The 26,498-nt window shown below is 36.9% G+C and overlaps 1 protein-coding gene and 1 pseudogene across 1 annotated transcript in view; both read left to right on the top strand.

Moving 5' to 3' along the window:
• The first annotated feature begins 1,155 nt into the window (after positions 1-1,155).
• KIAA1033 (KIAA1033 ortholog) overlaps positions 1,156-26,498 on the top strand; it is a 72,050-nt gene continuing 46,707 nt past the window's right edge. The window contains exons 1-12 of the mRNA XM_006897546.1: positions 1,156-1,287; positions 6,359-6,412; positions 6,513-6,578; positions 7,759-7,804; positions 8,226-8,293; positions 12,841-12,923; positions 14,518-14,560; positions 15,184-15,287; positions 16,864-16,984; positions 18,178-18,301; positions 18,406-18,533; positions 19,386-19,546. Coding sequence (XP_006897608.1) covers positions 8,240-8,293; positions 12,841-12,923; positions 14,518-14,560; positions 15,184-15,287; positions 16,864-16,984; positions 18,178-18,301; positions 18,406-18,533; positions 19,386-19,546 — 818 coding nt within the window. The 5' untranslated portion in view covers positions 1,156-1,287; positions 6,359-6,412; positions 6,513-6,578; positions 7,759-7,804; positions 8,226-8,239. The remainder of the gene's footprint in view (positions 1,288-6,358; positions 6,413-6,512; positions 6,579-7,758; positions 7,805-8,225; positions 8,294-12,840; positions 12,924-14,517; positions 14,561-15,183; positions 15,288-16,863; positions 16,985-18,177; positions 18,302-18,405; positions 18,534-19,385; positions 19,547-26,498) is intronic.
• On the top strand, positions 24,149-25,089 carry LOC102844968 (annotated as a pseudogene).

Here is a 26,498-nt window from a genome sequence, read left to right as displayed (position 1 = left end):
GGACTGGTCCTTGGAGAGGGACATTATGTTTTGCAGAATGGAGGGGCGGCGAAAGAGAGGAAGACCTTTGATGAAATGGATCGATTCTCTGACTGGAGCGGTGGGAATAAGTGCGTTTGAGATGGCTATGTTGGCACAGGATAGAAGAGCGTATAGAGTTCTTGTACATAGGGTCGCTATGAGTTGCAAGCGACTCAATGGCACATAACAATAACAGCAACAATACATTCTGAGTCAGCACACACTTTCTTGTATAAAAGTTGATAATTATAGAAAGAAAAATTTTTCTTTTTCTGTAAGACTTTAAAAAAAATTCAGATGCATTGTTTTTGGAACTGACTCATAGCTGACCCTCCAGGTGTATTTTTAGAGGATGTTGATTGCATAGGAGGAAATTGCCTATCTTCCTCCCCCAGAGCCACTGGTGGATTCGAACTCCCTGCCTTAGGGTTGACAGCGGAACTCATTACCCACTAAGCCAAGACTAGAATCAATGCGATGATCACATTCATTTAAAAAAAGGCGGGTTTGGTTTTTGGGGTTTTTTTTGTCTTTTTTTTTTTGTCTTTGGAAATTAGTAATGAATACATGTATTGATGTATTGTTTACTCTTGTCTGTTTTGATGGATAACAAAACCACTGCTGTGGTAACTCATAGTGACCCTCCATTGGGTTTCTGAAGCTATAAATCTTTAAGGGATAAAATTGCTTATCTTTCTCCCGAGGAGAATTCAAACTGCCTACTTTTAGGTTGGCAGCACAGTTCACAGCTCACTATGCTGCCAGAGGTTTGTGGAGGTACCATTTATTTTCCAATTTATTCTGGTGATTTTAGAGGCATCTGTTAGGTAAGTAGCTTAGGAATTTTGGCAATATTCTGTACGTAGCCAGTATGCTAGCTTTTCTGACTCAAAATCTCAACTCATTGCTGTTGATTTGCAAATGACCCATAGCTGATCCTCTCTGTCTAGTAGGTTTTCAGAAGCTGTAAATTACCCAGGAGAAGATGCTCGTGTCTCTCCTGCTTTCTTTTCAATAAATCTAGATACTCTAAGGTGATAAAATTTAAGTTATTTATATCTACTTTGCTGTGGTTTTTGAGATTCTTGTAAATCATTACTTATACTCTTTTCAAATTTAAATTTAGAGATTCATGCAGAAGTCCAGCTGAAGAATTATGGGAAATTTCTTGAGGAATATACGTCTCAGCTGAGAAGAATTGAGGATGCCTTGGATGACTCAATTGGAGATGTTTGGGATTTCAATCTTGATCCGATAGCATTAAAGGTTTCCTTTTATTTATTTATTATTACTTACGGATGTATTTTTAGGACACATTATATCTGGAAGCTTTTAAGTACAAAAAGATATTTTTGTTATTTAGTAATTTAGAGAGCAAGAAGAAACTCGGAAAAATATTAAATCCACCCCCCCCCAAGTCGGCTGGGAAAGCTGTTGTGTTAAAAATTTACAAAACTTCACTGCCTTTATCTTTTAGTGTAGTCAAATGAGATGGACTTGAAGGAGCTTTTGTTTTTCATCATCAAGAAAATGAAGGTTGGAGTACCATATTCAGGCTTTTAAAAATTATTTTTAAGATTATTGTATATACAGTGAAATGCACAGATTTCAAATTTACTGTTTTTTTTTTTATTTTGTGTGCGTGTACTGTCAAATCAGATCTGACTGGTACAGGAGGAGATTGTGCCTCCTTCTCCGGCAGAGCATCTGGTGGATTTGAACCGTGTTCCTCTGGGATTGCAGTGCAGCTTCTTGCCACCAGGCCACCAGAGCTCCCCTCAAATTTACTGTTTAATGAATGTGCCAAATGTTCATAGAATATTATTTTTAGGAAGTTCCCCCAGGTTTTTTAGGGGACTGTAAAATGAGAATGATTTCTTTTTATTGTATAAAGTAAATCACTCTTGCTTTGTTCTATTTTGAGGTAATACAATAGCTCATTATTTTAAAAAAAAATAATGCTTATGTAACAGATACTTTTAAAAAGTTTTTATGATTTTATGATTTTTTTGTGATTTTTAAAAAATCATAAATCATTTTTATTGTTCACATGCAGTGTGGTTAAGTGTACAATTTTAAGGTTTTTTGCATATTCACAGTATGTGCAGCCATCAAAAAAATAAAATTTAGAATATTTAATCAGATCAGGAAGAAATCCTGTACTGATTAGTAGTCCTTCCTTATCTTTCCTTTCCATTCCAACCCCAAGGCAGTCAGCCACCAGTCAGTCTTCTTTCTGTCTGTGGATTTGCCTCTTCTGGAATTTCATGCAGATAGAATGTTACAATGTCCTCTCATTTATGCTGTGTGATCCTTGAATAATATGTGGATTCTTCCACTTAGCATAATGTTTTTAAGGCTTATCAATTTTTGTAGCATGTATGAATACTTAATTTTTTTTTATTGTTGAATAAGATTTCTTATGTGGATAGAACATATTTACTGTTTAAGGCATTTGTATTCTTTCACCTTTTTGGGTATTATGAACATGCTGCTGTGAACATTGGTGTACAAGTTAGTGTAGAATGTATATTTTCATTTCTTTTGAGTATGTAGTAATGGAATTGTTGTACCACGTGGTATCTCTGTGTTTATGTCTTTGAGAACTGGTGGACTGTTTTCCAAAGCAGTTGCACCATTTTGTGTTCTACCAGCAGAATGTAAATGTTCTAGTTTCTCCATTTCCTTGGAACCACATTCCTTGGTAACATACTCTTTTGTTTTTAACTATAGGCATTCTAATGGTGTGAAGTGGTGTTATGGGTTTTTTTTGTGTGTTTTTCTGTTGGTTAGTGTTGTTAAGCATCTCTTCATGTATTTATGGCATTTATGAATCTTTGGAGAATTGTCTGACCAGATTATTTGCCATTTTAATACTGGGTTATTTGTCTTTTTTGTATTGGTTTATGGGACATGTACTTATATTTTTTAAGTCTCCCAACAACCTTGTAAAACAGTTACAGTATCATCTCCTTTTTATAAATGAGGAAATGAAGACTTAGAGTGGAAACGTGTTCAAGAAATTTGCATGTCTGGTCTAAGTGCCATGGCCAGGGGTCCATACCAGGCAGCTAGGCTTTGGAGCCTACAGCACTTTGTGTCTCTAAATCGCTTCTCTAATGATTTATTTATTTGAAAACTGAAGTCACTTCCTCTCGTTCCTTTCTTTTGCAGGCAGCCTTTGAAAAGCTTTCCCTCAGATTTGTCATTGCCACTGTTTTTTCTCTAATTCTTTTTTTAGAAACTTTATAAATAAATTAAAGGACCTCCACATTTTTGATCTGTACAGTTTCTGCAAGTTCTCTGTTTTGTGTACTTACCATTAAGGAATTAGCTTTCTTTTTCTAAAAGTTGTTTTGGGGCTTTAAGGACCTTTTAGAATTAGAATAAAAATCTGTGCTCCTAATAACTCTCAGATTTTATAAAAGGGTAAAGTCCTGTCTTAGTTTTTATCTTACCCAACAGAAGAATTATAAATATTTAAAATTTTTCTTCTTGTGGAAACACTCTGATTTACTTCTGCTGTTTCGTTCTTTGGAAGCTTTTCCTTAGGTTTTTTATTGTGCATTTACTGTATTTCTGCTGGTCTTAGTTTTCTAGTGCTGGTCTAATAGAAATACCGAAATGGTTGGCTGTAAAAGAGAGAAATGTGTTTTCTAACAGTTAGAGAGTAAAAGTTTGAACCCAGAGCATCATCTCTGGGGGAGAGCTTCTTCCTTTTGTCAATTTTGGGCAAAGTTTCTGTCTTTTTGAGTGTCTGAACCTCATAGCTTCTTGGCTGTATTTATTCTGCTTATCTCTGTGTCTGTTGTGTTCCATAAAATTCAAGGGATTAGATATAGGATGTACCATATGTGGACATGATCTCATTGCTGTTATTGTTAGATGCCATTGAGTTAAGTACAACTTACAGAGACCCTGTGAACAATAGATCTGAACCCTGGCCTGTCTGGTGCCATCCTCATAATTTCTGACATATTTCAGCCTGTTGCAGCTGTCACTGTGTCAGTCCATCTCTTTGAGGGTCTTCCTCTTTTAAGCTGAACCTCCACCTTTCCAAGCATGATGTCTTTCTCCAAGAATTGGCATTTCCTAACAACATGCCCATAAGATATGAGACCAAACTTTGTCATCTTTGCCTCCAAGGAGCAGGCTGGCTGCACTGTACCTTCTCCAAGATCTATATCTATATCTGTTTGGTTTTTTTGCAGTCCATGGGATATTTAGTACTGTTCCAACGTCACAGCTCAAAGGCACCAGTTCTTCTTCTGTCATCCTTTTTCACTGTGAAGCTCTCAGATGCATAGCAAATGGTTGAATGACCTCATTAGCATAATGAAATTCTATTTCCAGATAGTATTATGTCCATATCTATTTGGTGTTAGGTGCCATAGCTCAACTACATCATTTCTTCTGTCATACATATTTACTGTCCCATCTCACATGCATAGAAAGTGATTGAAAAGTCCACATCGGTAGAGGTTAGAATTCCAACACATGTTAGGGAGCTCTGGTAGTCTACTGGATAAAGAGTTGTGCTACTAACCCAAAGACAGGCAGTTTGAATCCACTGGCTGCTTCACTGGAGAAAAATGGACAGTCTCCTCCCATGCAGTTTATAACCTCTGAAAGCCTGTTGCAGGCTAAGCTATGAGTTGATTTCTGCTTTATGACAATAAATGGAATCTTTTTGGTACCATTGCAAGAATGTGGAAACAGCCCAGATGCCCAATCACAAGTGAATGGTTTGAGATGGTACATTCACACAAAATGGAATATTATACAGCACTCAGAAGCAACAACTTTGAAAAATACCATGCACCTTGAGAGAGGTTAGAGAGAATTATGCTGAGTGAACTAACACCATCTTATGAAGACAAATACTACATAAGACTATTATTGTAAAAATAGAAGGATAACTAGTAAAACATGTACAGGAACTCAAGGTGGGGAGGGGAGCAGATAGGTGAAGATAGGTAGTGGTGAAACCACGGGGCTGCACAGTTTGGTGATGGTGGGAAAGCAAATGGGAAGGATCCAGGCGAAAAGACAAGGTAATGATGGGCAAGGTCCAACGGTGATTAATTTTATAAAACATAAGGCATGAGAATGATTGTATGAAACACTGTGAACGAATAATGGTGTGAAACACAATGTATATAGTTTTTAAGCAAACCAATTAAAAAATAATGTAAAAAAATTAAAAAATAATCCATAATGTGCAACCAAGGTGCTCCTTAGAGGCAAGAATGATGAAGCTTCATCTCACAGGAGGCACCAATCCTTGGAAAAAGACAGAATGTTTGGAAAGAGGGCGAGTCAGTGTAAGACCCTCAACAAGATTTATTGGCGCGTGGTTGTAACAGCAGGGTCAGGTATATCAGGGATGATCAGGAGGCACAGTATAGGACAAGGTTCAGATCCATTATTCATAGGGTCTGTATGAGTCATAGTTGACTAGATAGCACACAACAACAACTACACAAGCTACCTTGCTTTGTACCAGGAAAAATTCACAACCACATACAAAATCTCCTTAAAATTGATAACTGACCCATAGCCGACCTTCCAGTGGATTTTCTCAGGAAGTTAATTGCACAAGAGCAGATTGCCCATCCTTCTCCCACGGAGCATCTAGTGACCTCGACCAGTGTGCCTTCAGGATTTTGGCACAGCTTGTCACTAGGCCATCAGAGCTCCCTATAACTGAATGAGAAAAGGTGTGTTTACTTACAGAATTATTTGTTTGTATATAGTCAATGCCAAGAGAGAGATCTAAATTTACCCTTAATAAAGACATCACTTGTAGATAATGACCAGTAAGACTTTATGGAGGAGATGGAAATTGAGCTGGACTTCGAAGATAAGTGAACTGCACACTGTGTTTTAAATGTTTGTGAGCCTTAGACTTCTACCAGAAGCACTAAGGCTATTTCTTTTCTGTCTTATTCTTTTTTTTGAGAATATTTTATTTTGACCCATTTAGTAACAAATCTTATTACACTTAAGTCTGCAGGGCAAATTCCAAAATAATGAGAGGTCTTTTTCCATGTTCAGAGTTAGCCTCTTAACATTAGTATTGCTTTGCATTTTCTTATCTCGTGCTCTGCATCTGCTGGCTAAAGGCTTAGAAGACAACTAGGCGTCTTGAGGTTATTTACACTCTTTACTATACTGACCAGTGAGTTTGTCTTAAAGAGAACACTTGGTTTGGTTATGGGTGCTCAGTATAGAGTCTCACACTGGTTAAATAAGAATAAGGTAGTTTCAGTTTAGTATTTAAAATTCAAGGTATTGTCAAGGCAAAAAGAAATGCTCTTTTTCTTTGTTTTTATAGCTTCTGCCTTATGAACAGTCTTCCCTTTTGGAACTCATAAAGACTGAAAACAAGGTACAAATTCCTAAATGTAAAAATATTTAAAACATGTTTTTCTAAAAGAGTTACTTGTTATAATTTCCTTTTTTCTCTTTTGTGTGTTTAATGAACCTAGGTCTTAAACAAAGTTATCACTGTATATGCTGCACTTTGTTGTGAAATCAAGAAATTAAAGTATGAGGTAATTATTTCTATTGTTTTAAGACTTTAAAAACAATGATAAGAAATAAAATATGTGCCCACATATTTACAGGTAATAAAATGTTTACTGAGTATTGAGTTAATTATATACTTAAAGCAATGGCAAGATCAATGCCTGCTATTCATTGAGTACTTGCTAAGTGCCAAATACCTTGCTAACACTGTTCATCAACCTTTATTTTCCAGGTTGAAGGAGTAGGTGAGAAATAGATGAGAAACTGAAGCTTAGGGATGGTCGCTTGTAACAACACTTTACCACTTGTGGCAATTAGAACCTAATCTGTACCTCCAAAGTCTGTGTATTAACCACATATTTTTTTTCTAGATGATAGGGTCACTGTATATCGCAGGCAACTCAATGGCACATAACAACAGTAGCATACTATAACAAGTTTGGAAGCAGGAGTGGCAACCACTTCCTAAACAACATGCCTCTGGGAACATTATGAACGTTGATAAATGCCAATAGTTGTAGAGGGGCTTCAGGCCTTTTGTTCACAGAGTCACCATGCGACGTGCTCGACTCAAAGGCAATCAACAATGACAATATAACTAAAAAAACCCCATGAAACTTTAAATCTTTATTATATATTTATTGTTTGTTTTTTTAAAAAACTACTTATGAGTCATTAAAACTCTGGTAGAAGTTAGTAAATTGTCTTTGCTTTCTAGTGCTTTTTAATACTATGTGTTTATACCCTATCTCTCATATCTAATGAAAAGATAGGAGGCAGAATGGCTGGAAGACTTTAAAAAAAAAGACGACAAACTTTTTGAGTCATTCTCTCTCGTTGCTGTTGAGTCAAACCTGACTCATAGCTGATGCTCTAGTGGTTTTTCAGAGCCTGACAGTCGCAGAGGAGACTGCCCGTCCTTCTCCTGCAGAGCAGCTGGTGGACTTGAACCTCCTGCCTTTGGATTGGTAGCACAATTCATTATTCATTACATACCACAGCTTCCTTTTATTGGGTATTAATAGTGCTTCTGATACATTAAAAATAAATTGAATTTATTTGTATTATAGAATGATTTTTTTAACTTAAGTGAATTTGTATATAGATAATATAGTCCTTTGTTAATATTACATAGATAAATGAAAAAGCCTAAGAACTTAGTCACAAAATAAGTAAAGATCTTTTCTTTTTCTTTTTTAAAATCAGGCTGAAACAAAATTTTATAATGGTCTTTTGTTTTATGGAGAAGGAGGTAAGTTTTAAAATTTAAAAATTGTGATGTGAAAAAAAAAAATTGTGATGTGGTGATGATACTTTTTTTGGGATTGAAATGAACAGTGTTAATGGATAATCCTAGAACTACTTTAATTATCTGTTATTGTCTGAATATTAGAAAATGTGCATGGAGAATTTTTTATTGGCTTGCCACACAGAAATTGAAAACCTAAAAGATGAAGCAGTGGTAAATTTGGTATTTTTTTGTAATGTTACAAATTACTATAGAAGAATTTTCATTGAACTTATGAAATAGTTACATTTTACTTATATATTTCTGATTGTATAATTGATGTTTGTCATATTGTCAGTATCAAAATTCTGTGTTTTATAGTACCCTTTGGCATAAATTGAGTTTCATTTGAAACACTGAAATGTAATTCCTATGTCTTTTAAAGCCACCGATTCCAGCATGGTAGAAGGAGACTGCCAAATTCAGATGGGGAGATTTGTTTCATTCTTACAGGTAACTGTGCTTACTTAGTGTTAAGCCTTTTTGGAGACAACTTTTAAGTTCTTTACAAATAATCAAAAGAGACTTCTGAAGCCTTCAGGATTGTATCCACCAGTGCTCTCTAGACGTCTGAAACCTCCAACTGCTGAGATTTGTACTTGCTTGTGAGATACTTAGACCACACTGGGTTATAGTTTAGGAGCTTAGTAACTCCTAAAAGATTTCTGTAGCATTTTTAGAGAAACAGGTATCGAAATAAAGTTTTTTATATAACTTCGTTTGTGGACAAATTGTCAGGATGCCTTTTAAAATAGTTTTTATCAGGGGAAAAGAAATCTGTGTCAAGAAAGGCTCTCAATGGATATAGGCTGCTACACAAAGTTGTTAAAAACTGCACTACTTGATGCTTCTTAGCAGACATTTCAATTGAGATTTATTAAGAGAATGAAATAACTCTCTCCTTATTACAAAAGCAATGAGTTTACAAATGAAGAAAGAAAAATTAGAGATAAGGAAAATTATCTTTTTCAGAGATAATGTGCTTGAGGTTGGTGTCATTTAGACTTACAAAAGTGATAGGGCAGCACACTGTGTACACTATTGTTTACTAATGTTGTTGTTGTTACGTGCCATCCAGTCATTTGTGACTCATAGCGACCCTATGTACAACAGCCCTAAACCCTGCTCTATCCTGTGCCAATCACATTGTCTCTGACACACCCATCCCGATTGCCCCAGTCACTGAATCAATACACCTCATAGAGGGTCTTCCCCTCCTGCGCCGTCCCTCCACCCTCCCAAGCATGATGTCCCTCTCTAAGGACCTGTCCCTCCTTACAGCATGTCCAGAATATGTCAGACAAAGCCTCAGAATTCTTGCTTCCAAGGAGTAGCCCGGTTTAACCCTCTCCAGGATGAATCTGTTTGTTTTCTTGGCAGTCCATGGTACATTCAATACTCTTCTCCAGCACCACAGCTCAAAGGCATCAATTCTCCTTCTGTCCTCCCTAGTCATTGTCCAACTCTCTGATGCATAACAATTGATTGCAAAGACCATAGCCTGTATCAGACGCACCTTAGTCTCCAGAGACACACCATTGCTCTTGAGTACTTTAGAGAGGTCCCTAACAGCAGACTTTCCCATCCCAATACGTTTTTTGATTTCCTGTCTGCTGGTGCCAAGAGTGTTGACCGTGGAGCCGAGCAAACTGAAGCTGTGAACAATCTCAATCTCTTTGCCATCCATCCTGATGCTGCCAATGGGTCCAGGTGTGAGAATCTTGACATTGAGCCTCAGTCCATACTGAAGGCTGCAGTCCTTGACCCTCTGCAGCAAGTGCATGAGGTCCTCCTCAGTTTCAGCAAGCAGGGTTGTGTCATCTGCATAACGCAGATTGTTAATAGATCTTCCACCAATCCTGATGCCACAATTCTCCTCATAGAGCCCAGCCTCTTGGATCATCTGCTCTGCATACATGTTGAAAAGGTATGGAGATAGGACACATCCCTGGCATACACCCTTCCCAATTTTTACACTATTCTGTTCTGACGACTGCCTCTTGGTCCAAGTATAGGTTTCGCGTTAGCACGATTAAATGTTCTCGGATTCCCATTCTTCTCAGAGTCAGCCACAATTTAGTATGTGGCATATAAATTATGAAACTTAGTGAAATGAATAACCACAGACTTGCCACCTGACTAAAGGTCCAGAACGTTAAGGATATTATTACATCAGCTCATGTACCCTTTTGAAGTACATTCCCTTTTGACTTTTTCAGAATTGCTTATTTCTTATATATACATTTAATTGCTAAATATTTAGTTTTGGGTTTTTTTTATTTTTAGAAAAATGTATTTTATACTATTCTATGACTTAAAAAATTAATGTTAATATGTCACTCTTAATGATTTAAAAAATTTGATTTCTCTTGACAGTGAAGTTAAGCACTATTTAATATATTTAAGGTCATTAATAATTTAATAATTGGTAGTTTTTATAACTGTTTATATTCTTTCAACAGTTACTGGTTATATTATTGATCTGACTGATGTCCAGAAATTCTTTATACATTCAGGAAAGAATCTTTTTGTTAGAGTTGCAGTTTTTTTCTCTCCAGTTTGTCTTTTGTCATTTGATTTTGTTTCTGGGTTTATGGTAGTTTTGCCTTGCAGGTATTTATTGTCTTTGAAACAAAGTCGTATTGTTATTTTTGGTCTTTAGAAGAGTTCAAAGTATACTCTGCAAATGGTGGGATTTATTTTACTGCCCAAAATCTTAGCATTGCACAATTTGGTTTACTATTGAAGTATCTACAATGAGCCCTTCTCATTTTAAGTTAGATTTCACATTGTGCCACAGTATCAAATATGTTACTTTAAATGACTGCTTTTGCTTAGTAAAGAATATTGACATTTGGTTCAGATTTAGTTTTTGGTTCTGATTTAGTACTTTTTTCCTCCCTAGCTGTGGTGAGCCATATGTATAACCAAAAATTTGCCATGTTAACATTTTTTATGTCTTCTCCCCCCTGATAATATTCTGTTTCCTGTGTTGCACAAGCATGACTAATCTCCCCTCTGCTAGACGTTCAGGGTACCCGAACCCATGCTTATTTTTTCTCCTTTCCTCCTCATCTAGTGATCACTACTAAGACTTTGCTTGTTTTATATAAGTGGGATCTGTCTTTGATTCCTTTTCAAAACAGAAAAATAGACTCAGTTAATTTTAATTAAGTATTCATACTTACATAAGAAAAGTATTACTACTCCTAACAGTAAGCTGGCTGGATCCTCTTATATCCCAGTTAGAGGTAGCTTTAAGTGTTTTTATTCACTGTAATAAAATGTTTATATTCACTATAATATAAATTTAGCTCTGTGATATAGCTTGTTGGTAGGAGCATATGTTAAAAATTTAGATGATTTCGATTGACAAATGTTCAGCCATATATGACAGAATAAGCAGTCTTCTCATGAGACCCCTGGGAAGTTTTTGAGCTTTTTTTAAAAAAAATCATGAATTGGAAAACATCTTAAATATTAAAATTGCTTGTACCTTCCCAGAAAAGACAAGTTTCCCCTTCTATGTAGTAATAAACAACAATCCTTATCACCTAGGTCAAATGTCAAGAGGAGTATATATTAGTTAATAAATGTTATTGTCAAAATCCATTCATTTCCCTTTGAATAGTTTGCATATTGTAGTGATGTTTTTATGTTATGGTCAGATCTCAGATATGAATTGTTCCATTTTACAAGTGTATATAAGTAGGTTGATAATCATATGTAATTATGTTGTGGCTCGAGTCCCTTAGGTGATGTAGGTGGTTAATGTGATGGGCTGTTAACCCAGGGTTTGAACCTCTCAAAAGATGCCTTGGAAGAAAGGTCTGCCAATCTATTTCCAAATAATTCAACCGTTGAGAACCCTGTGTAGCACATTTCTGTCCTGACACATGTGGATTTGCAGTAGTTGGAATTGATGTGAAGGCAACTGGGCTGGTTTTTTCCCCCCAGTTTGGATGCTTTTGAGCGGTAACCAAACCAAGTAAGTTGCCATTAAGTTAATTCTGACTCAAAATGATCCTTATAGGACATGGTAGAACTAAGTATAGCGTTTATTAGATGTAAGTCTTTATAGAGTGGAGTTCTTCTTGTAGTACCTTAAGAGTTGTTCTGTGAGCTCAGAGGTCACCAGTTTGATTCCACCAGCCTGCTCCTCACTAAGCTGAGGGCAGTAAGCTTGAAATCTTTAGAGGAGGAGACTCTGCCTTCTTCTCCTGTGGAGTAGCTGGTGGTTTAGAATTGCCGATTTCTCAGAGCTCTTGGCAGCATTCTTAACTGTAGTGCCCCCTGATGACTGTCGAGCAACATATAATGAAAGAGACTTTATAAATATTTAAAATAAAACCACTGATTTGAACTGAGCTTACCAGCCCTAGGAAGAAATGAGAATTTTATAGAAATTTTTAGAAGGTCTGCAGCTTTGCAGATGAACAATGAATATTTTTTGTTGAGAATGATGGTTGATATTTCACTTAGTCCATACCAAGCCTATTTATGGGTAAGATTAAAGATAGTAAACATTTGAAATTATTTTCCAGAGTGACTTCTGGAAATCTTTACCCCTCATCATCATATTTTTAAGTTGACATCTTTTCTTCATCCATTCAAAGGTTCATTCATTTATTCATTTAGGTCATTTATTTATTTATTTATTCAGAAGCAATTGTGTGTTATCCACAAGTTAAGCAGTGGATATTTGAAGAAGGAAGGAGACTATCCTGATCATTTAGATGTGCTGTTGCAAGTAAAATAAAATGTCCATAATAGAGAATGAATGAAATGCCATGGAGGTAAAGAGATAGAAATGACTTTGGGATGTAGGAGGTAAGTTTTAAGTATTGACTGCCTGAGGAATGTTTGAAGCTGTCTGGGTGCTGTTAACAAGAGATTTTACTGGAAAATCATTTTATTTAGAGTTGTTGCCATAAAATTTAGTGAGAAATAGTGACATTTGAAAAGCAATGTTGTAACATATGCTCAACTTGTCATTGCAGGAACTGTCTTGTTTTGTTACGAGGTGCTATGAAGTGGTGATGAATGTAGTCCATCAGTTGGCTGCCCTCTATATCAGTAACAAGTAATGGAATTTAGAAATCTTTTTACTTGTATGACAGAGATGCAGGAATTGTTTTTCTGAAACCAGTTAACTTTACTTGAAATAGTTTTTGTTCATTTTTCCACTCACTCACTCATTTATTCATTCACCTTTCAACACTCTTTCAATACTTTTTAAATACTACCTAGTGGTATGTACTGTGTATGTATATAAGACATCTTTTTGCCACTAGGCCACCAGTGCTCCCTAGTAGGACATGGTCCCGACAATATTGCATCACCTCATTAACTATCTGAGAATATTGAGAAACTAATTTTTAAAAAGATTTGATTGTATAGAAAAAGTTCATATGTAATTAGTATGTGTTTCATGTTCTCTCCTCTCATTACTTTCCTGTTTCCTTTAAATAATGGTTCCTGACTCACTGAGTCACACTTTTCTTAAATATAGAATTTTGAGTAGAACTAAGGAATTTTACATTTTGAAAGATTCCTCATTAATTTTAATAATCATCCAAGTTTGCATACCATCAAGATTTGCTGTTTTAACTACCCCCAAATAATATCTCACATTTATTTGATTAATGCTTTAACAGTTGTTCCACATTTATAATTTAATTATATCCTTCAATGATTTTAATTAGATGCATACCTAAGAATTCTCAATTATCAGAAGAGGTGACTGAGGCCCAGAGAAATGATTTCTCAAGATTCCATAGCAGTCTAACTAAGGTTCAGGCCACTGGTCCATTCATCATTCTTGCTATACCATTTTGCATCTTGCGTTTGTTTGTGAACTGGAAGACCAAGTTGTTTCTGGTTCCTGCGGTTTTCCCTTAAGTGAGGTGTTTGTTCTGTTCTTTGACCAGATTTCCCCTCATGGCAGAAAAATGTGAGAGCTTTGTTGTCCCTAACCTCTGTTCCTCCTTATTTCTCCCCCCCCACCCCCGCCCCCATACCCAGTACCTGGTGTGTAACTTTAAGAGCATTCCCCTTCCCTGGAAGGATGACATTTGATTTTGTGTTTAACGTAAAAAATTTCTTTTCTCTTTCGAAATATATGCATGTCTCTTGCTATACATTTATTATCTTTATTTATTGCTCAGAAAATTTTGTAGGGAAGAAAATAGGATTATGCTGTGACTTTTTATTTTACTATAGACTTAGTAGTTTGTATTGTTTTTCGTGTAGAAACCAAAAGTCAACTTAACCAAAGAAGTTCTCAGATTTGGATGGGATCAATACCAAAGATTCTACTTGAGAGATGAGAAATTCTGATTGTTTGGGAAGATAGTTTTGTTAATTTTATACCTCCATCGCAATATTTAAATGATTAAAGTAATTTATTTGCCACATACTGTAATATCCCTACCCACAAATGCATTATAAGCAAGAATATTCCAGACATAATATATACAAGTTAATTCCTTTCATGCAAAAGTGTAGTATGCTAGTAATTTCTTGGATCCCTTAAATGTTAGTGATTAAGTTATTAATAAAGATAAAAAACATTAACATTCTAAGAGTGTCTACTACTAAGTATATTTCTTGAGATAAAATGAACTGTGATATAAAAAGGAAACTTTTTTTTTAACATGGGTGTTATTTTTTTACAGGATTGCACCTAAAATTATAGAAACAACTGGAGTTCATTTTCAGGTAAAAATTAAATTTGACTTATAAAACACCATTTTTTTATATTTTAATTTAGAGTTTGTGTTTATAAGTTTTAAATTTTATTAAGTTTTTATTGTTACTGTTATGTACCATTGAGTTGGAACTGACCCATAAATTAACCCTCCAGTGTTCTCAGAGGCAGTAAATCTCATGAGAAGAGATTGCCCATCTTTCTCCCACAGAGCAGTTGATGGATTTGAACCACATGCTTACCACGAGGCTACCAGAGATCCCTATGTTTTAATTAGGTGGTAAAATAGTTACAATGATAAAACTTTGAAGTGATTTTTTTTGGAGAGAGTATTTGTTCTGTCATCTATTAGTGTAGTTCTTTGTTTTTCTGACTTAAGTAGCTCAGTACAGCTTCTCCAAATACTCTCTTTGGACAATGAACAAATACCCAAGGTCACAAAGATGAGATATTGGGCAGAGCATTTTTCTGATGCTAATAGTCCCAGCTGAGGAGCCAACCTGTATCTTAATAAACTGAACATCTGCTTAGCTAATTTTATTAATATTCATCAAGTCTATTTTATTTTAAAGTCCACACAAAGCTTAACTTCTAACTAGTGATTGAATGATAATCATTAAAGGTTTTTTGACAGACTATGTATGAGCATTTGGGAGAACTGCTGACAGTATTGCTCACTCTGGATGAAATTATTGATAATCATATCACACTGAAAGATCACTGGACTATGTACAAAAGGTGAGTCAATTACATTTTTAAAAATAGTCTCTTCATGTGGTTGGTATATTAGTAAAAGGTAAATATAAATGCAAATTTTTTAAATGACCTATAGATCTGTATTTAGAGGGATCACTCAGCATTCCTCAAGCTGAAAGAACTGAAATTCAAGCCTTGAGTTGAAATACTGAAGGTTGCTATGGGGAAAGTCTTGAATGATCTAGGAAGCATAAGAGCAACACTTTCAAATCACTACATTGCTTGGGAGGGACTGGAGAGCATTACACTGAGTGAACTAACTCTGTCTCATAAGGACAAAGGCTGCATAAGACCATTATTGTAAAAATAGAAGGATAACTAGCAAAACAGGTATGATCTTTTCAAGTACTTGCTATGCATGTAAGAGTTGGACAGTGAATAAAGACAATGAAAGAAGAATCAATGCCTTTGAGTTGTGATGCTGGAGAAGAGCACTAAATACCCAGTGGACTGCCAGAAGAACAAATAAATACGTCTTGGAGATAGTGATGACAGGTTGCTCTTTAGAGGAAAGGATAGTGATTCTTTGTCTCACATATATGGGGGATACTGTTTAGAGTGGCCGGATCTTGGAGAAAGACAATATACTGAGAAAAGTGGAGAATTAGCGAAGGAGAGGAAGATTCTCAAAAAGATGGATTCACAAAGTGACTATAACAGTGGGCCTCTAGTGTGACAGAGATGATGAGGATGCCAAAAGATAGGCAGATCTGATGTTCATAGGGTTGCTATGAGTCATACTCTACTCAGCAGCACCCAGTAGCAACATATTAAATGTTTTTAAGAAGACAGTAATCACTCTTTAATTTTAAATGAGCATGTTTAAGAATATTCTATTGAGAGTATTCCTTTATTGTTGTTATTTGCTGTTGAGTTACTTCTAGCTCATAGCAACTATATGTGTGTATGTGTGTACATATATGTATATATTTAAAACACAATTTATGTATAATAAATTTTCCAGTCCTTTAGCATCTTGATTAGGGCTTTTTATTCTTGTGTTCCCCTGAGTTTAGTGTCTTTGCTTATTAAAGATTTGGCTTAGATGAGATTATTAAATCAAACCAGGTGGTTCCTTGGAGGCAAGGATTCTGAGGCTCTGTCTAACATACTTTGGACATGTTGTAAGGAGGGACCCGTCCTTGGAGAGGGACATCATGCTTGGTATGGTGGAGGGACAGCGCAGAAGGGGAAGGCCCCCTATGAGGTGGATTGATTCAGTGATTGGGGTAATTGGGATGGGTGTATCGGAGACGATTGGCACAGGACAGAGCAGAGTTTAGGGTGGTTGTACATAGGGGTCACTATGAGTCGCAAATGACTCGACGGCACATAACAACAACAACAACAATTATGTATAGAGCCCTGTGTTTTTGAATTTAAGATGATTTAGAAAGGTATCATAAAAAAATGAAATACATCAGGATTGGTTTTGCTCAGTTTTCAAATGTATAGAGCCACACAAGGATTGTCAATACAAAATTTTGGAAAAGTAGAAATTTTTAATTTAAGAGTTCAGTAAGTACATTTAAAATATTTTTTTCTGTTCTTTCACAAGATTACTGAAATCTGTGCATCATAATCCTTCAAAATTTGGGATTCAGGAAGAAAAACTAAAGCCATTTGAAAAATTTTTATTGAAGCTTGAAGGGCAATTGCTTGATGGAATGATATTCCAGGTAAATAGAGCTGTTGTATACAGTTAAAAAAATGGGCTTTTTGGTTATTCCTGCTCAGAATTTTAGTGGAATTCTTGCATAGAATACTTTGAATATGATTTATTTTTGAAAAGTGCTTTGGTTTAAAACATTTCTAGTGGATTGTAAAGTACATAACAGCAAATAAAAATATTAATGTTCTAATTGTATGAGAGTTGAGTGTTTTGGGTTTTTTCTCCTTCCATAAAAAATATTTAGGGATTTCTGGAGCTATTTAAGCAGTTTGTAAAGCTGTCTTTTAAGATTATTTAATTCTTTGTTGATTCAGGGAATATTTTTTAATCTGAACACTTTAGTATAGCACCTTCTAACAACATGTAGCTATTTAAATCATAATTAAATGAAATGAGAAATTTACTTTTTGGCCACAGCATCCTCATTTCTTTCAAGTACTTAGTAACTGTGTGTTGTTTGTGACTGACATATTTACACAGCACAGATATAGAATACTTCCATCATCACAGCAAGTACCATTGAACATTGCTGCTTTGGATTGTTTCCACCAAAATGACATTGTATTTCATTATAAATTTGTTTCAAATTTACCTTGGGTTTTTATTTTATGTAATCGTTTTGTTAAAGATGAATTCTTTGAAAAGAATTTAATATTACCTTGTTGTGTGTTGTTGTTATGCGCCATCAAGTCACCTGGGACTCATAGTGATTCTATGCACAGTATCCCCTAATCTTGTCCGATCTTGAGCCAATCTCATTGTCTCTGAAAGGCTTAATCCCATAAACCCATTACCTCAGTCACTGAGTCAGTCCATCTCATCCTGAGCCTTCCTCTCCTGCACTGTCCCTCCCACGATATTTCTCGCCAAGGTCTGGTCCCTCCTGGCCACATACATATGAGACAGAGCTTCAGATTAGGATAAAAATCTTTCATGTTTCAGCTTTAATAACATTAAAATGATGATTGCAGAAAATTATTACTGTATTTAAATTTGTTTATTTATTTTGGAAGCAGGGGTGGCATCCATTTCCTAAACAACATGCCTCTGGAAACTGTGAACTTTGATAAATCTCAATAGTTGTAGAGAGGCTTCAGGCCTTTTGTCCATAGGGTCTCTATGAGTAGTGCTCAACTCCAAGGCAAGCAACAACAGTAACTTATTGTTGAAAATCTGAATTTCTTTTTCTTTCCTGCATAGGCCTGTATAGAGCAACAGTTTGATTCTTTAAATGGAGGAATATCTGTCTCAAAAAATAGCACTTTTGCTGAAGAATTTGCACATAGTATTCGCTCAATTTTTGCAAATGTAGAAGCCAAACTTGGTAAAGTAAACTGTTTTTGTTTTCGTATATGAAGTTGGCATTTTTTTGACAGCATGATGTGTTCATACTTATTCTCCTTTTCTCTAATGTGATGATTTTATTAGGAGAACCTTCTGAAATTGACCAAAGAGACAAATATGTTGGAATTTGTGGACTCTTTGTGCTGCACTTTCACATTTTTCGAACTGTTGATAAAAAGTTTTATAAGTCTTTATTGGACATTTGTAAAAAGGTAAGAAACTAAGAATTTTATTTTCAACCTGAGTAATAGATTGAAAAATGCTTTGGATGAAAAAAAATGTATTTTAACATATATTTTATGTCTATTTTACAAAAGTTATAATATTAATTTTAAAGATCTAGGCATTCCAGAGATAAGTAATATAACCAGTGGGGAAAAAATCTTAATAGCTCTACTTCCCATAAATACATATTTCTGTATTTTTTAAATGTAAATTTTCTGTATCTACTATTAATAGTACTTTTCTTTTTTCTTATCCTTTTGCCCTCCTACTCCAATTATTAAGCATAAAAATTTTAAAACAGGTGTTTTTTTTTCTCACTTTTTTCCATCTTCTTTTTTTAATAAATTTTATTAATTTTAATGTACATTTACAGAGATTTTGGGTTTCCATTCATAAAACAGTTTTTTTATAATAGCTTTGTTTCTGTGATGTTCCCCTGATTTGAAAATGGAAAATTTAGTTTGTGTATTCAGTCAGGTTATATGTGACCATAAGAATTCAGCTATATTGAGCATTTAAAACTTTTTCATTAGTATAGGATGAAAGCAAGAGCCATGAGAAACAAGTTTTTTATTTGCTTTTGCATATTTTTTAATCTGAAATTCATGAATTTGTGTGTTTTTTGTTTAATACTTAAGTGAAATAAAATAGCTGTCATATTCAACATGAGATGTAAAAATGCTTTAAATTTGTGCCACAGAAGATATTTGTCTCATAATATATAATTGAGTGTATTTTATAGTTACTTTTTCCTAGCTTTAATTTTGTTCCATATATGTAGAATAACTTACTGTATAACCTGTACTTAATGGTCTTTTTCTTTAACTTTACAAATTCAGGTTCCAGCCATCACGCTAACTGCTAATATTATTTGGTTTCCTGATAATTTTCTGATCCAGAAAATACCAGCAGCTGCCAAACTTCTAGACAGAAAAAGCCTTCAAGCCATTAAAATGCATAGGGATACTTTCCTGCAGCAGAAAGCTCAGTCACTTACCAAGTAGGTTTTATAAACAATCATAATGAAAGTTTTAAGCTAGTTTATCTTTTCAAATCTACTTCTGATGCTAAGTATATGTAAAGGATTTGCATTATAAGATTGCCTGTTCTTAACTCGTATCAGAGAAAGAGAAAGGTTTTAGCAGTCTCATGGGGATTTGCTTTCCAGGAAAACATTTATTTATTTTTTTGAGGGGTTAATGGTAAGGCTTAGGTTTGAACTCAATATAAGATGTAACCAATTATATTTTAAGGATATATATATATGTGTGTGTATATATATATATAATTTGAGTACTGTCTAAAGAGGTAAAGATGGGGTACTGAGGCACAAGACCATGCATGTCTCTCTGAAAGGGTCAGAGGGAGAGTAAGAATAGCACAGTCCCTTACTGCCCCAGAGCTGAAAGCAGATAAAGAGCCTGGAGTCAAGCTCCGTGGTGCCTCTAGAGCCACACCAATAGCAAGAGGTTTTTTAATTCGTTCTTGACTCTCAGATTCACAGTTGTGGTACTGAGAATGAGGTTTATTAGCCAAGTAAGTTGGAGAGTGGAGAAGGCAAAGAACACCATCCAAAACAAGTACAGCTTTTAGCCCAAGTCCCAATGTACTTCCAGGCTCAGGTTTCAATTCAGCACTTACCTCTAAATCATTTAGCAGCTTTGTCTTAAGCAGTTATAAGTCAGCTTCTCCTTCAAACATCCAGCAAGAACAGGACAAACTTTTAACTGTGGCCAGCAAAAATGCAAGAAGCCTCAGGTCACACCTTGCCACAGTTTCTCCACAGCAATGTCACAGTCTTCCTCAAGTCTTGCCACCATAAGTCCTTCTTACCTCAAGTCTTGCTGCTCAGTGTGGGAAGCACTCTTTCTCTTATCCTAGCTTCACACCTGTTGATGATTTGCAAGACCATGTGTCCGCAGTTAAAGTAGTTGGAGACCAGAGGGCCTAATTGTAATGGCAAAAAAAAACCCAACTTCTAGGCTAACACCACAGATACTTTCTATCAGTTGTATTATATTTATGTTTTTATCTAAGTGAATTGATAAAATCTTATGTGATTTTTAATTAATGACATTAAAAACATGTCTCTTTGACAGCTTTTGGAGAAATTGACTTTTACTTGATACGCTTCTTTTCTGTTTCCCTTTAGTTTTATTTTTACCAATGTAAAATTTTCACATACTTAGAGGATCAAAGAAGTACTATAAGCTTGAAGTGGAAATGTCCAGTTCCTCTCAATGTGTTAAGTTCTGCTTCTCAGAAGAATACTTGTATTAACTCTTTGTTTCTTCTGATATTTATGTCCCTATTTTTTGTTTACCTGTTACATAAATTGTCAAAAAGAGAGAAAATAGTGTAAAGATACCTCCTTCCCACATGCCCCCTAGTTCCTATGTTCAACAGTTAAACTTGATGCACATTCTTGATTTACTACTAAAATAACATTTTGAACAGAATGTGGGATTTAGTGGGAGTTTGCCACTGGCCCTTTTCTGGTTGTATTGTTTTTATCTGTGGTATGGTTTAAGGCATGATATTGCCTTAACTTCATTTGATCCTGTCAAAAGGAAATCAGGCTGTTGTTTCCCAACAGGGGAAGATGTATGTGAACTATATAGGCAATTGCTGTGAACATCTGTTAATATGCTCATGTCCTGTGATTAAAGTCAGCAGAAAAATGTAACCCGATTCAGGCAAGACTGCGAATGGCAGAGATCTCAGAGACCTCTAATATATGCTAAGACAAGAGCTGATGAGGAATAAATATAGATGTTTGGACTTATAATAAGAGAGAAATTCAAGACTATAAAATGAGACAATGTTCATATTTAGTAGCAGTAGTTTAAAGTATTTTGTTATGAAAAGCTTGCTATTTTTTAACAGTGTGAAGTATTTCCAAAACATGCCAATATATACTTCAGCTCAACTCAGTTCATTTCCAGTGAGTTGGAAGAAATTTAGACCTGACTCTCTAGTGAGTTTTTGGGAAGCTGAAAATTGTCCAGAAGGAGGTTGCCCATCTTTCTTCCCCATTGGCTGGGGGATTCAAACCACTAGGGAAGTAACACCTTTGGGTTAGCAGTGCAACATCCTATGAATTAGGTTACTAAAGCAGCCTTAATACTTAGTTTATGTTAATAACTGCAGTACTGAGCTTAGGGAAATAAGGAATTTACCTAGGCTGTAGGACTTGAGAGTTCTGTTGACTCTTTGCTTGTCATATAGTAGCTGGTGACACATTTCAGGAGGACTTGTGATATGGAGAGGTCAGGAGCCTGAAACCCATGCCCTTTGAGGAATCATTGAAGAATTTCATCATGCTGAGTGAAATATCTCTGTCACAAAGGAACAAATACTGCGTAATGCCACTCTTGTAAATCAGGACTGACATTGGGGTTGGGGGGAATCTAAGAAAAGAGGGGCTAAATAATGTAAACTGCGTTGAAACAGATGAGGGAGAGAATTGTTTGAAAGGAATATATGATTAGATATTATTTTCATGATAAGAGTCCAGAATGAGAGCTTGCATGATGGTGGAGGGGAAGAATTGTATAATAATGAAGGGTTGTTGTTTTTTTTTCTTTTCAAAGAGAAAAGCCAACTGGGTAGAGGGGTGGGCAGGGAGGAAAATGTGCAAGAATGAAAGAATGGAAATCCAAAGTCTAAGTCTATAAACTCATTAAAATTTTAATTAAAAAAAGAATCTCTGTAGATAGTTTGACCTTTAAAAGAGAAATCTGAGACATGGAAAAGTGGCTTTTTGGGTTTTGTGGGTTGGTGTGTTTTGTTTTTCTTTTAGTTATAAGGGCCATTAGGTGAAAAGAAGCAGATTTGATCTCTGTAGCTCCAGAAGGTTGAACTAGAACTAAAAGACAAAGATGTCAGGTAGTAAGTAATAACAGTGATTGACAATATTACCAAGCTCTTAACTATGTAGTGGTTATTTTATTAAAAGCTTTGAGTGTATCTCACATAAACCACCTTGTAATAGTCTTCACCTGGGAAATAATAAAGCTGTTGTTATGTTACAGTGGGAGCTTTTATAAACTATAATAATTATTGTAGGAACTTCATGTGTTCTTTCCTTCAGTCATTAGAAAGTCTTTGTTAGACAGATAATGTTGTTATCACAAATTTACAGGTGAGAAAACTGAAGTAAAGGAAAATTAAAACTTGCCTCGGTCTGTAGATAACAGAGCCATAGAACCCAGGCTGGTAACTACTTACTATTCTATACCACTTGTTTCTTGGAAGCCATTTTCTGGTAGAAAATGAAGAAATTTGCAGGATCACGCAGTTAAGGAGATGTCAGAATTGGGATGCCGACCCACAGCAGTCCAGCTTTAGGGACCTGTAGCAGACAGTTGTTATGTAGACTACCCTGTGTGTTCGCATGAGCCGCTTCACCAGAGCTGTGCCTGGGGGCTATAGATGAACATTAGTCAGAGGTGCTGTAGACAGTGGTTCTTGTTAGGTTGTAGATTGAATTGGAGGATTGACTTTCCACTACCCTCACACAGTACAATTTTATGTTTCCAAATTCTTTGAGCTCAAAGCTGTGTAGTCTAGCCAGAGCTAGAGAGCTCTACCAAATTGAAGAAAGCAGTTATCTTTTTAATGTCTTTTTAGGCCACCTGCTCCAGACACCCACTTGCTTGAGCCTAGGGTTTGGGAGTTGCTGTATTTTGCCTTTTGTTACCATTTTGACTTTGAGAGTAGGAATTTGAATCTTCATTTCAGATCCCTCCTTGGCATATAGGTGTTGACCCTGTTCTGTGCTTTATATGTATCTGGTTAAGAAGCTTAGATTTTTTTATTTTCCTTTTTATACTTTAAAATGAAGCTGGCAAATGGTCAGGATTGTTGCCCATTTTTGGACTCTGTCAATTAACTTTTTTCCTCCCAACTTGAAATAGCTTTGTTTTTATATTAACAGGACATGTAGGTCATCTGTAAAAGTGATTTGTAGAAGTGACAGATTTCTGCTTTATTTATGAAGTGTCATCTAAAACCAAGCAGATGCTCTGTATATGTCCAAGTACTAACCATCTCCGTCGTGTTACAGATATGTGGTTGATAGTAGGGAGAACACCAGGGCCTAAGCCTCATCCTTCTGGTTCTTGCCTGCCTGCACCATTTGCTTCCCTTCTTATACATGTGTCCCTTCTGAGTCCTGATCAGATGGGACGTATTGTCCTCAGACTCCCACTCCTTTTTTGTCTTTGGATTTTTCTGTTGGATTCCTTATAAGTCAAATGGTATATTTCGTTCTTTCTACTCTTTCCCTCCTCTTCCCCTCCTGGGAGAGGCTGGGACGCGCCTCGGTTGTCCCGCGGCCGCTGCGGGCCTCAGTTCCAGCCGGGTTGGGGTACGGAGACTGCTTCCAAGGCGAGTGCTCCTGATTGTGACATCATGTCCATCCCCCTGGTGATGGAGCTTGTCACTAGGAAGAAAGACTCATTCGGAAAATAGCCAGCAAGATGGGTTACTGGGAGCATTTCCTGAGTGACACTGAGTGGAGGCATCAGGGGGTTAGAGCCTTGTGAACAGGGAACCTAACCCCCAACACTTGGAAGGACCTAGGTTTCAGTGATGAGACATGAGGTATAATGTAACCCGCTTCCAGGGGGATGTTGATGAAGACCTTATCTGCCCTATTTGCAGTGGAGTCTTGGAGGAGCCAGTATAGGCACCTCATTGTGAGCATGCTTTCTGCAATGCCTGCATCACCCAGTGGTTCTCTGAGCAGCAGACTTGTCCGGTGGACCGTAGTGTTGTGACGGTTGCCCACCTCGAATCATGCGGAACTTGTTGTCAAAGCTGCAGATTGCCTGTGACAACGCTGTATTTGGCTGCAGTGCTGTTATCTGGCTTGACAACCTCATGTCTCACCTTAGTGACTGTGAGCACAACCCGAAGAGGCCTGTGACCTATGAACAGGGCTGTGGCCTGGAGATGCCCAAAAATGAGCTGCCAAACCACAACTGCATTAAGCACCTGCGCTCAGTGGTCCAGCAGCAGCAGACACGTATCGGAGAGATGGAGAAGACGTTAGCTGAACACAAACACCAGCTGGCAGAGCAGAAACGAGACATCCAGCTGCTTAAGGCATACATTCGAGCGATCCATAGTGTCAACCCCAACCTTCAGAACCTGGAGGAGACAATTGAATATAAGGAGATTCTAGAGTGGGTGAACTCGCTGTGACCTGCAAGAGTGACCCATTGGGGAGGGGTGATCTCAACTCCAGATGCCGTGCTACAAGTTGTCATCAAGCGCTTCCTGGTGGAGAGTGGCTGTCCTGCCTCTATTGTCAACGAGCTGATTGAAAATGCCCATGAGCGGAGCTGGCCACTGGGTCTGGCCACACTAGAGACCAGACAGATGAACCGGCGCTACTATGAGAACTACGTGGCCAAGCGCATCCCTGGCAAGCAAGCTGTTGTTGTGATGGCCTGCGAGAACCAGCACATGGGTGATGACATGGTACAGGAGCCAGGGCTTGTGATGAGATTTGCTCATGGCGTGGAAGAGATATAGGAAATTGAAACATTCTATCAGGACAAGATGGAAACCAGAAAATCCTATCACTCAACCAGCTGGACCCTGTGTCCCCCTCACTGTCCTCATTCCAAACACTGTGGCCTATGGCGTAGCTCTCCCTGCTCTGGCACTGAAAGGTCCTAGGGCACGTAGGAGACTCAGATTCCCTCCTTCTGCCATATTTCTTCCCCTAAAATGTCTGTAAATGCTCATTCTGGTTAGGAGGGTCCTTACCTCCCTGTTTTCCTGCCTAGGATCTGGTTCCAGATATTTTCAGAAAGCACAAAGATCTGTTACCCCTTCCCCCTCCAGAGGATGCGCAGAGTGGGAAATCTGTACTCAGTCCCCTCCTTCAGAAACAGAATCTAAGCAGGCAGGCCTGTTGACTCAAGGCAATGTTTAGGGGGGCATCTCTGAGAAGTGGAGATCTTGAATATGGTAAGGAACCAAAACCCTAGAAATAGGCCAGATAGTACTTGGCCATCACTTACTATCTCCCTTAGGGGAAGAAGAACCAATCAGTGTCCTTGTTCACTGTTAAGGTGTCAGTGCCTGCTGGTGTACAGATTGGGATACCAAACATTTCCAGATGAGCTCTTCTACATTTTTTCATAATTTGGTAATGACAGAAGAGAGTAAGGGTGAGTCTACTGTGGTTGACAGCAAAGAGCTGCTCCCTGGCTTTTGCTGCTGAAGTAGAATAGGCACTGCCCCTGGTGGCACAGTCAGCAATAGCCCCACAGACCTCTCCACCCCTGTGATTGTAGTTATTTTGATAATTTCCTTGGCCGTTGTTTATAGCTCACTGCTGCTCCCTTACCCCCACCCCATCTCCAGACACACTTTTAAAGAGTGGCCTGGCTATTGTACTCCATTTTCCAGCCCAGCCACATTGTTGGAAATTTAATTTATTTACTTTTTTTTTTTTTAAAGAAAGAAAAAAGGAAAAAAAAAAATCAACAAAAAAAATGGTATATTTCTGCATATTTAAGGACATTGATGCCTTTTTTTCTAATAGCATTCTGGCTTTGCAGGAAACTTCTTCTCTCCTCTCCCTCCAGATTTGATGCCATGGTTCACTTCCCCAAAATATTTATTAAACAGGGTTTTAGGGTAATCTCTCTTCACACTGAGTTCTTAAAATTGTCAGATTGCCCAGTGAGATGGCTAGATGGAAATTTAGGGTGGAATCTCTTGTGAAGGGATGTTTCCAGTCCTTTGCCCTGTCAAGCTGTTTTCAGTGGGTTACAAACTGGAAAGTCCTTAGGCTCTGCCTTAATAGGGTACCCTTGCGTCCGGGTCAGCTTGATGGCACACAGTAACAGCAGCAGCAGCAGGGAAGTGTATTCTAGGGCACATGATGAAGCATCTGTGTGTAAATTGCTTCTATAAAAGGAATGTCAGAA

Source organism: Elephantulus edwardii, unplaced genomic scaffold (genome assembly GCF_000299155.1).
Source record: "Elephantulus edwardii isolate Elephantulus edwardi_28Jun2011 unplaced genomic scaffold, EleEdw1.0 scaffold00211, whole genome shotgun sequence".
NCBI classification, from domain to species: Eukaryota; Metazoa; Chordata; class Mammalia; order Macroscelidea; family Macroscelididae; genus Elephantulus; species Elephantulus edwardii.
The sequence above is the reverse complement of the archived record's forward strand: the minus strand, read 5'-3'. Positions and strand labels throughout refer to the sequence as shown.